Source organism: Vigna unguiculata, chromosome 7 (genome assembly GCF_004118075.2).
Source record: "Vigna unguiculata cultivar IT97K-499-35 chromosome 7, ASM411807v1, whole genome shotgun sequence".
Lineage (NCBI taxonomy): Eukaryota > Viridiplantae > Streptophyta > Magnoliopsida > Fabales > Fabaceae > Vigna > Vigna unguiculata.
The window spans coordinates 10,466,754-10,479,489 of NC_040285.1; the positions used below are offsets into that span (position 1 = coordinate 10,466,754).

General features: G+C 33.7%; 1 protein-coding gene across 1 annotated transcript; it reads right to left on the bottom strand.

Moving 5' to 3' along the window:
• Positions 1-4,799: 4,799 nt before the first annotated feature.
• Positions 4,800-11,481, bottom strand: LOC114191152 (protein fluG-like). Its single transcript, XM_028080334.1, has 10 exons — positions 11,388-11,481; positions 10,906-11,102; positions 9,963-10,214; positions 8,333-8,400; positions 8,119-8,237; positions 7,941-8,049; positions 7,023-7,179; positions 6,844-6,939; positions 5,080-5,128; positions 4,800-4,957 (listed from the first exon to the last, which is right to left on the bottom strand). Exons 1-10 carry the CDS (start codon positions 11,479-11,481, stop codon positions 4,800-4,802), a joined length of 1,299 nt encoding a protein of 432 aa, XP_027936135.1.
• Positions 11,482-12,736: the final 1,255 nt, after the last annotated feature.

A 12,736-nucleotide genomic window follows, 5' to 3' on the forward strand; every position in this document is an offset into this window, starting at 1 on the left:
TCTCTTCTTCTTCTTTTTCTTCTTTTCTTCTTCTCCTCGTCTTCTTATAAGGTGAGATTTGGGCGGGAAAATTCCCGCTTCTTTTACCGACGGATAAATCCGTCGGTAATTCAAATTAGGACAAAAAATTTCCCGCTTCTTTTACCGACGGATTTTTCCGTCGGTAATTCAAATTTGGGTGGGAAATTTCCCGCTTCTTTTATCGACGGAAAAATCCGTCGGTAAATTTGTCGGTAAAAAAAATTTGAATTATCAACGGATTTTACCGACAGATTTTTCTGTCGGTAAATGAATTTTTTTTTACCGACGGATTTTTCCGTCGGTAATTAAAATTTGAGAATCCGTCGATAATTCAAATTTATCGACAGAAGTATATCTGTCGGTAAAATTCCGTCGGTAATTTCAATTTTTTTTGTAGTGTACCGGTAAATGTCGAAAGGGATTGATAGAGACTGTCTCGACCTATCCCATACAAGGAATGGTAGACACTGTCTCGGCCCAACCTATAGGAAATGGTAGAGATTATCTCGGCCTAACCCATGCAAGGAATGGTAGAGACTATCTCGGCCCAACCTATAAGAAATGGTAGATACTATCTCGGCCTAACCCATACAAGGAATGGTAAAGACTCTCTTGGTGTAACCTACGCAGAATCGCAGAGATCATCACAGCTAGATCCATAGTCGGCAAAGATAAAATCTATCTTGACAACATTCATCTAAGTACTACAGTACAGATCCAACTAAGCAGAAGTACAAATCACAGAGCGATTAGGAGCAGATAAGCTAGTTAAGGAAACCCTAAGATGGAGCAACCTTGTAAATCCGAGGCCCAACAAGCAAGGTCCATCCAGTTAGTATAAATAGGTCACAATTTATGAGGTAAGGTCATTGCTTAATATTTACTACTCACCTACTTGCGCCTTTGCTGACTTGAGCTTTAAAGTGTCTTTGTAGGCACCCCATCCTGATCGAGACTATGTCGCCCAGATTGAAGGAAAGACACTTTGAGGTCGAAGCGGAGTAGACATTAGAATCGTAGGATACCTCTCAGCCTTTGTATAAGTTTGTGTCCCTCTAGAACCGTTTGGTCCTAGCAGGAATATCTGATGCCCTTTGTGGGGATGACAACTCGCCTTGTCCTAGACTATGGGCTTGTTTCGGTACACCCAATAAGTCCCATATCGCTTAGGAGTCGAGGTCAATTGCAGTTTAAATACTCCTTCCTCCCTTCACCCTTCGAGACACTTTTTAAGGACAAAATTGTGACGAAGCTCCACGCTCCCAAGCGTACAATACCACTAAACACGATGGTTGATTCTAATGATGCTACCAAACTTGCGATTGGAACAAGTCCATACAATTATATCATGCATTTATGCATTTTCATGAATAAAAATTAACATGTTTCCTTATATATAAGAAAAAATGTTGAAGTAATGTTGCTAAGGTTTTATAAACCTCAAAATGATGATGACAAAAAGTTGTTAAAGCACACATTAGAAGATGAAAAAGGAAGAAAGGAAAGTGAGAAGGAGGAGAACGAAGAAAAATGAAAATACTTAGTACAAAAGGTGAGAAGATAGTTAACTTTTCTAACTGAAAAAAAAAACTTAGTGTGTCCTTTATTCTTTTTAAACCAATAAATAAGTAGTTCTTAGAGTTAAAAAAGTAATTGATATACTTTTGTATTTACAATTTTACCACCTATTAGACATGGATTACAAGTTATAATAAATCACCTAATAACTATATTTTTTTAGTAGTGTTAACTTATGACATCTTAGTCAATTTAATTTTCTGGTGAATGTACTAGTATAGACCACCCAAAACATATATGAATACAATAAGGTGTGATATATTAAGGTATGATTAGATAGAAACCTATATTAATACATTAAGGACTAATAAGATAAAAACATAACATGATCACAATGACACAAAATATTTTAGGGAGAAAAAAATATGAAGGAAGTATTTTAAAATTAAAATTAAAAGATCATGTATAATTTACTTTTTTTATTCAGAGTATAAGTCATATCGGAGATAATAAGTGATGACAAAACACTCTTTGTATTATAACTTGTGTGAAACTTTGAGTAGTACATGCACGATTTATAAGCCCTTTATCTTGGCCCTTCAACCACATGCAATAAATACAACTACTACCAAAATATAATTAATACACAACTATCTCACTACTACTAAAGTACTATTAATGAACTTTTAGTCTTAAAGGCAACTACGAAACTACTACTAAAGTACAATTTAATGAACTCCATAATCATTACTAAGAAGCAGTTTTATCATTTGCATTTCCCTTCCTATCGTCATTTAAGTTCACTTAACAAAACTCCCCTGTAAGCTTAAATAAATCTTCTATCCTTTATCATGTCTTGCCACAAGTACTAGTTCCATTTCCAATTGTTGATTGGTTACTCTTTGACGATCTAAAATTACATCCATTTTGCATGGCACACATAAATCACTATAATTGTCGACCCTGCTGCCACCACTGGCCAATGTAGTTTCAACTCTTTTTTTATTTGTTTCTTCTTCCTTACAATGATTGTCCTCACACTCGTTGCACCTCTTTCTTACCAGAACGTCATTATTTCAGTTTATGTTTCCGCTCACTTCATTCTCCTTCACCTCCTCTAATCTCCGGTTGTTGCTTCTAGAATTCAGGTTTACGAGGATGATCGTGTCGTAATGGTAGTTCTCCTCGCTAATATAGGCAAGTTCCTATTTCAGATTGTTATGTGTAAACTCCCCCCATATCTAATTCTCCATGTTGAGACTCTCTACTCTTTCTTGAAGCACCCAATTGAGCTTCACCAGAAGTTGAATCTCATCATCTTTTTCTTTTCCAGACCTCTTGTATCACCTTCAACAACATTCTTGATTGCCTCAATCATTTAACAACGAGTTCCATCCACGCTCTCTACGCATGTTGAACGATGAAACGGTCGATCTTCAATATCATATCGTGCTTTAGCCTAGCAACATTCGTCTCTAGGTTCGTCACCCTTGATGTCATAACCTCAGCCACCTTCTTCGCCTCGCGTGACTGCACCACTTCTCGTTGTAACTCCTCAATTTTCTTGTTATTCGCCACACCATCACTTCACAAACTGTCAAGCTTCGTTTTTAGCTTGTTGATCTCTTCCTTTATTACCATGTTCTCATTCACTAATTCATCATGCTTTCGTTGCAACACCTCGATCTATGTCATTGATTGCTTACTATATTGGTCATTTGAGCCTCCAAGTTCAGTATGAAAAGTCCTTGAACTTAGATCGATTTCAGACATTTCCATCATTAGCAACACACATTCCTCTTCAACATCTTTTGTGATAAGGTTGGTCATCTTTTCCCTCTTATTTTTGATTCGGCAATCATTGCATAGTGTCCGACCTTGTAACAACTGAAACACTTATTTGAGTAGCACTCCTTTGCATAGTGACCATATTTGTCACACTTAAAACACTCAACTTTTGAGTTGCTTAACTAACCTTCTATCCACGGACCTTGTCCTCTTCTACGCCAATTTTATTGGTTGTATTGTTCTTTTTCTCTATCTTATCTTTAACTTTTATCACCATAATTGTTTTTTATACCTCCCCGGCCTCGAGTGTTGTGAGTATAAGATGTCTTTTTCTCCTTTATGGTTGCCTTAGCTTGAAGTGCTTGATCAAGAGATTCCTCCTTTTTCTTCCTTCTTCGCTGCTCATGTGTCTTAAGTGACCCAACAAGCTTTTCAAGAATTGACAAGTCTTTGAACTCCTAAATAGCGCATACAATATTCTCAAAGTCATCTTTAATGACCTTAAGATTTTGGCCACCACTCGGCAAGTCCATTCCTTCCAAGCTGTCTCACCACGACCTCAACACGAGATGTGATGTGTACTCGACCACATCTTTGGTCTCTTTCATCCCCATGCTTTCAAACTCGCCTATATGAGTTTCAAGTCTGACCTGTTTTACATGATTATCCTTTTTATATCCCTTCTCTAATATATCCCACATTTCTTTTGAAGATTTAGCATTTGCTATCTTCTCAAAGTTGGACTCGTCGACAACTTGATACAACACGTATAAAGTTGCTTTGTCCTTTACTCGCATTGCTCTCAATGCAACAAGCTGGGCAACCGTCTATTCTTCAATGTCTACTAGTTTTTGGTGGTCATTTTCAACTACTTCCCATACTTCTTGGGAACCAAGGAGGACCTTCATTTGCATACTCCATTTGTCATAGTTGACGACTTTTGTTAACTTAGTCAAAGACATATTGTTTGCAAGGTTAGCCATCTCGCTCAAACTCTTTGGCTCTCAAATAATCTTTCTTAAGAACTTAGACACTAAGCTCTCTAGCTTTGATACCAAATTGTTGACAACAAGTCTTTTTGGATAAAACACTCTCTATATTATGACTTGTGTGAAACTTTAAGTAGTATAGGCCCTCTATCTTGGCCCTTAAACCACATGCAATAAATATTACTACTAAAATACAATTAATACACAACTAGTCAACTACTCAACTACTATTAAAATACTATTAATGAACTTCTAGTCCTAAAGACAACTAGTAAAGTACAATTTAATGAACTCAATAATTGTTACTAAGAAACACTTCTATCTTTTGTATTTTTTCAATTATCCTCATTTAAGTTTACCCAATAATAAGAAAACAAATTGTTTAATTTATTAAAGAATGCAGCTAGAAACATTGAGATTGTTCATCATGAACAAAGGCACATTCAATTATCTAACATGACTACTTCTGAAGTGCTTCCCTTACTAAGGGACAGTGATGTTGGAACTAATCTTATAGAAGCGAATTGCATTTCGTGCAAGTATGTCTTTTGCAGCTTCAACAGCCTCCAAAATTAGGAGCTCACCATCGATGCATGCATCGCGCAGTACAGAGAAAACAACTTCGCGGGCATTCTTTGAACCTATGAAACCGGAACTTATGATTTCAACTTGTAATCATGGAAAACATTTGAAATTAAAACTGTCACAACCAAACACTTAAGCATGAATCTCAAATGTAGGTGTCATATTGATGTTAACCAACCTAAGTAGAAGGTTTCAGAAAATGTATGGCCGTCACTACTGAACATCACCTGCAGTGCAAAGTTTATTTGTGAGATACAATTGCATTTCCTTAAACTTATATTAAGTATCATTATGTATTTTAATATCTCAATTATATTAATATTTTAAATTATACAAATCATTTATCATCCCATTAAAACATTATTAAAACAGAAAATAAGAATAAACGAACATGAGACCAATCTAAACTTACAAAAGATACAAAGAAAATTTTTGTTAAAGAAACTAAACTATTCCAAACATCATTAGTTGAAATTTGTTATGAAAATAATGAAAATGTGCCTTAAATGACGCAATATATTATATTATTGTTTACAATAAATTTTATTCTCTAAAAGTTAATTTATCTATAGTTGATGAAGGCCATCATGCACAAATGGAGGAGGACTAACGTGTTACTTTTTTTGCGGTTTCTAACTGATTAGTTTATTTAAATAATGGCTTAATCCTTTGTAAAATTGGCTAATAAAATTATGTTTTGGGTTAATCAATTAATGAGCTTTAGTTTTGTTTTATTTTCAAGTTATAATAAGAGTCCATTTTTGACAACTTATGAACCAGCCTTTGAAAGACTAAGATGATGCATAACTAAATGCTTTTCGGTGACTTTTGGTTGCCATAATTTCAGTTACAATCCAGAAGTAAATAGTGGCTAATGTGAGATGTAATTGTAATTAATAAATCTTTTGTAATTCTGATGGCTAAAACTTTTATGTAAGCTGAATCATTTTCATCAATGAAGACAAGTTGAGTTTTATTCAGAAATATTAGAGTTTATTTCTTCTATCTTAGTGAGAGAGATTCTCCTAAGTTCTCGAGTGATTCAAGAATCCCTTGGCTATAGGAAAGGACTTTCCCATCCTTTATATATGTGTTGTCTCCTTTGAAAAGAGTGATTATTTCTTTCCACATTTTCATATTCCTTTTTTTCTTTCTTCAACCAAATTCAGAAAAACCAATTTTACCCGGATTTATCTTATGGTCGTAACTCTTGATATAATGACCCAAAATTAATGATTCTTAAGCCTAAATTATAGTCCAGAACTTCAACTTTCACATCGATTTGGAATCACGTCATTTGGAGTTCTACAACTTCAGATATTGATGTTTTAACAATATTGCTTAGATTGGAATTTCAATCTCTTTCTAATCCACATTTTAACTAATTTTTCAAGCTTTCTACTAAATTCTAACTCTAAAGATCCTAAATGAGTCCTTGTGCAAATGGATTTCACTTTAACACTTGTCTTCTATATAGATATAGATATAAATATAAATATAAATATAAATATGTGAGGACTCCATATTTGTACATATTTAACAATTGCATTCTATATTATATTTTAGTATATTTCATAAAATGACTCCATTTTATACACATTCTGAAGATTCTTTACTGAAAATAAAAAGCAAGGATTTTCATGAAAATGGTAAAAGAAGTGAAATTTGACTTTCAAAATTAGGCATGCATTTTGATACCTGCCAATATCAAATGGGAGATTAGAGAATTCAAATCTTACGCATAAATTACTTATATTTAAACTGGAACCACAAATTAGTCTGCCTATTTTTTTTTTTTTATGAGAACAGGATGAAAAGGGGTTGTGAACTTCTAATTTTGCTGCATATAGCACATGATTTTTTTTCTTTCTTCTAGCTCTTTACCTTTATCCGAAAAATTCTATTCTCAGTGAACAAGTATTTGGATTGCTTAAGTTGTCACCTTATTTATTGGAGCAAGCGTTAATAGACCTTTAACTGCTGAAATCATCCCATGCATACTAAGCCTTGGAATTGCCGACCCAAAATCAAGGTAAACCTGAGGGATAAATTTGGTTAATTGAAATTCTGATATAATACAAGTCAATGCATTAATTAAGCCATGAATGATAAAATGCTTGCCTGGGAGTAAACAGAAGCTAGATATGATGCTTCCTTTGAGAATGGATGGGAGGCATGTAAGAAAACAAATCGACACTTTGAATATCTCTTGTCCTCAAGAACTGAACGGAAATGAAGAGGATTGGACTTCCTCAAATCCAAAAGCCTATCCCCAAACCTAGTTGCAGAAACAAAAGTATTAAGTGTATATAGGTATAACCTAGCAGTATATCATGGTTAATAATGTTAGATTAAACTTAAATACAATAAACTTAAATAATAAAGGATTAGCCGTTTATTGTATTAGTTAATAGATAATAATTGTGTCTCGATAGAGTTTAAGACTTAAAAGACGAAAAGAGAAAATAGAATCTATAAATTGTAATGTTTTGTTTACATGAAATATCAGGTAAGTGAATCAGATTAATCACAAAAGGCTTGTTTGGCTAATAAATTATTGTGCTTGGCAGTTGAAACAAAAGGAAAACACACTACATCTTTGAAAATTAAATGATTGGCCATAATTTTAAGCGATTTAAGATCTCTAACACATCTCTTCACACTTTAAGATTTGTACCATATTGAAAATGAGATTAAGTGATTTATAAGTGATGAACCTTTCGAAATTCACATCACTTCCAAACCAAAATTTTAAAACAATAAATTTATGAGTTTCATCATTTAAGTTATTTAAGAACTTTCACATTTTTATCTAAAAGATAAAACTTAGAATCGCTTATATTTCCAACAATAAAATAAGGTAAGGATGATCTCCATTTATAAAGTGTAATTTAATCTTATCTTTAATAGATTTGAGATCTTTGATACCGAATTCTATATTGAAGCATCAATTTCTGGCAAAGATTTTTTGAATTCTATTAAAAAAAATTTGGATACCAATAAGGTAAAAGTAATACCAAAATAAAATATATCAATTACCCTGTGTGTATCTGCATTGGCAAGTCATAAGTTAGAGCAATTTCCAAACTTTGCAAGAAGAGATAGTCAACAAGATTTCTGTGATACAGTAAATAGATAGGCTTCGTAGCTGAAAATACAGAAGGGTGAGAAATAATAGTCTCAAAAAGATATTATCAAAACCAAATTTCATACCTACCATTTATTAAAACCTGTCTCAGACTCTCTTCAGCTTCCGTTTTAGTTACTTTTAAATTGATTTCTAAGCCACCGTAGTATGCAACTATGCTTTTCAAGGCATATATCTCTTTAGCAACTGTAAAAGTGGTGCTAAGGAACCCATTTAAACATTGATTATTTTTTTAAGCTAAGAACTTATGTGTGTATAAAGAATCATGTAAACTAAAGGATATGATCTCAACTTTGAGACATATGCTTCGGTAAATGAATCGATTGTCCATGAAGATCCATTTGACAAACCCTACAGAGAGCATTAGATATAAGTATAAGATAAGAACAAATTGAAAAACTAGATGAATAGCTAAGAAGTAGATAAAAGTACAAGAAAAACAAGAGATCAATCAAACACCTAAAACTATAAAACTATAATAGAAGAGAATGTTAAATATATTTTAATCTTTAAACTTTGACAAAAAATTAGAATTCATATATATATAATTTTACACGTTAAACTTTTTGACGTGTCAATTCAAGAGAGTGATTCATTTATTTGGAGAATTTGAAATTCTTTGCAATAAAATGCTTTGTTTGGATAGGGAAATTAAAAAACATTTAAAATGAATGCATTTTTTTGAAGTATTTCAATTAGTTAAATTAGAAGAAATTCAAATACCCTTAAAAAATGTAGAATTTGAAATTCTTCTCCTCAACCTCACACTCTAGACTCAATCCCAAATGGACCCGGCAAAGTCGACACCATGACAGGTTGGGCTGGCCAAACGATCCAGACAGATTAGACCGACCTGACGACACAAACGGGTCGAGCAGGCCCGACAACCCAGACGAGTCAGGCAGGCCCGATGACCTAGACGGACGGAGGTGACTTGATGACATATATGGGTTGTTCGAGCTTGACAGCTCAAACACGTCGGTCAAGCCCGACAACTCAAACAAGTCGGTCAAGCCCGACAACCCACACCACCCAGGTAGGCACGATGACCAAGATGTGTCGTGCTGACCCAACGGCCTAGACGGACCGGACTGGCCCTACGACATAAACGAGTCAGGTGGACCCGACGACCCAAACAAGACTGATGACCCAGACGAGACGGGTGGGCTCGAAGACAGAGACAGGCTGAACCGACCTGACAACCAAGACGGTTCAGTGGGTCTGATGGCCCAAGCAAGACGGGCAAGCCTGACGACCCACACGGGTTTGGCGAGCCAGATGACCTAGAGGTGTCGGGCGGGCTTGACGACCTAGAGGTGTCAGGCGGGCCTAATGACTTAGACGTGTCAGGCAGGCCCAACAACCCGACCGACCAGTTGACCTGACAAGCCTAATTGACCCGTTTCCAAATTTATCATGAACTCAAAACATAATTAAGCCTAAAATAAATATTGATAAAATAAAATTTTGTCTCACAAGAAATTCAATTATTTTATCCAAACAAGAAATTGAAATGTAAGGTATTTTAATTTTTTTATCCAAACAAGTTATTTAGAAAATGAAGAAAATTTAATTGCAAGCAATTCAAATACAATGCATTTCAATTTCTCAGCATTGTTGAATACATCATCCAAACACAAGGTTAAGATTAGTTGTTTAATCATTTGATGTATTCCAACTTAAATATCAATTTAGTAACATCTAAAAATATTTAACATTGTCAACCGAAAAAGATTATTCTTATCTCATTCATTTTTAAAACTTGGAATCAAAATATATTAAAATTTAAAATATAGATAAATTTTAATTTACTGTCCAAATTTAGGGACTAGAAACATAATAAAATATAAATATATTTAACAAAAAAAATGAAAACAAAACATTAAAAGTGTGAATGTGTATTGGTATCTCACTTGTTCAAGGATTTGCTCGGCCACTCGTTCAGTTCTTAAGATTCTGCCAACAAAAGGTGTAAAATTCTTGTGCCATTGTATTTCATTCTTTTTGTCCATTTCTACGCCATCATCCATTAGTATGGCAGAAATTTTTGCAGCTTTTAAGCACGTTGAGGTGATGGATTCTATTCCAGAAACGTTGCGGTATTCTTCTACGCTTTGCAAAGATACCTCCGTTCCGTACAGCTCAGCAACATCTCTTAAACCTCTCTGATTTTATTATAACCATATTCCACACAGAAAATATTCAAAGTTTTACCAAAATAAAAATAATCATGCAAATGTAATTTGAATCAGAAAGGCACCCTCCATATTCATGAAAACTGAACCTATATTCATCTACTTATTATTTACTTTTTCTAATAAATTTTACTCAATGATAAAAAATAATATATAAAAGAGTATATCACTATCATTTCTCACTTCATGTAATTCGATAGATATAAGAGTATTTATTCTCTCTACCGAGGAAAACAAATATAAATATTTGAATGTTATTTTATTATTTTATCATGAAGCTGAGGTTGGTTTGTTTCAATGTTTTATAATATATGCATTAACTGTATTAAATAAGTCATCAGTGGAGGACTAAGAAGAATGAAGGTTCATCTCCGACGAAGGGTTAGAAAAAATATCACTTTCATTAGGTTTAATCATCACATTAACCGTTTTGAATTCTGAAATTCTATCACGATTTTATTTATAAAAGGCGTTTTGAAGGATGGTGAAAAGAATGTGTATATTTAAACTGTTATTGACCTTGATACCTAAGCGATATCAGACTATTGGGTATACGGGATATATATATATATATATTTTTTTTCTTTTTTTTGAAAATGAAATTAATTTATTAATCAAGTTGGAGAGTAAAGAATAGTTGCAAAAGCTATGAAGAAGTAACCTTGAATGTTAGAGAGGTTTGTGCAAAAGCAATGGCATCAGCATCAGCAAAGGCTCCAACAATGAAGGCCTGGGCAAAACCACTAGAGATGGAGTTTGAGTCAAATGCAACTATGTTGTGTGAGTGACCATCCACCACTTCAATCTCCTCCACTGTTTTTCTCAGTTCACTAAAATCCATTCCATCTCCCTCTTCTACTGAAATTCAAATAAATATATACAAGGCAAAATCTTCATTCGTTTTCACATCCTAATATAATGAAAAGACTATGTAAAGAAGGTGAAAATCAGATATGGAAAAGGTTACAATGATCTTTAGAGATAAGATCATTAGAAATAAACAACACCATGAGTCTAATTCAAATAAGAGATCAACATCACCTTTAACTAACATCTTAAGAAAATAGTTATATTTTTATCTTTATATAATGTTCAACTTTATCATCTTTATTCAATATAAGATTTATACCGTACAATGCATACCTTCAATGGCGGTCACCCTTGGGTTGGACAGAATGACAAGACTTGAAATTGCAAAGAATATTGTTAATTGGAAGGAGAAGGAGAAGTGCATCATGTTATGAGAAAGAAGTAACAAGAAGGCTAATAGGAAAATAGTTTTTCTTAAGGAGAATTCAAAATAAAATGAAAGACACAAGGAGACAAAAAGGTATTTAATACACTATTTTTTTCATTTTTTTTTCATTTGTTTAACATTTTGGAGATGATTATGATGTTTATGTCTAAAAAAGATGGTTAGAGAAACAGTGATGAAAAATTAGAGTTAGTATTTCAAATTAAGGTAAATTGGAATTGAAAAAAAATAAGTTATTTTTTAATTTTATTCTTGAAGGAATGATCAAATTAATTGATGCTAGTTATTGTATATTATTTGTGTAATATATTTGTTCTCTTAGTCAAAAACATGGTAGGACAATTAGATTTACTTTTACTAAATTGAGTTGTGTTTGGATTAAGAATGAATTTTATTGTATTGGATATTGATATTTAAATGTTCATTTTGGGTTGAAATACATGAATGTGAAATATGTAACTCGAACAAGTTGTAAAAAAGCTTTATTCTTTTGGTATGAAATGTGTGGATTGGGAAAACTTAATTTGGTTAGACGAGGTGCCACTAGTTAAAATTTTAGTTTTTTGGAAGTTATTCTATGATTGTTTACCTACTGATTTGAAGATTCAAAAAAATGGAGAGGTTTTATGTTGTATGTGTTCTTTGTGTGATAATAATATTGAATCTTTCTCTCATTTGTTCTTTCATTGTTCTATAAAAAAAGGTGATGTGCGTAGTGATGGTGGAGGCTTGATCTGCTTCTATGCATGGAGGTGTTGGTCCGGTAATGCTTGTAGTATGCTTTTCCGGCAAGATCTACAACTGGGTTGCTGTGATTTTTCATGGCTCACGTAGAGCTCGTGTCTTCCGGCCTGACAAGCTTGACGAGTGCAACGGTAGTGGTTCAAATTTCTGGCATTGCATGCGGTGGTTGTCCAATGATGGGGCAATTGCATTTTAGATTTGGGCGTGGTGGTCAAATAGAGGAGCTGAGTTGTTATTATCGTAGCAGTTCCGGGGATGCTACGTAGTGGAAAGCGATGTGACGATGAAATGAGCTCTTCTAATCTACGTGGGTTATGGAGTGGTGGACAACGATGTCTAATGATAATTGCGCGATGAAGATGAAGGTTTTGTGTTGGTAGATATGCTTGAGAAAGAAGGAGATGACGTGGCAATTCCTAGTTGATCATATTTGAGAGTGGAGAAATATGACATGTGGCATCTCCTAATTGGTCAAATTTTAAAGTAGAGGATT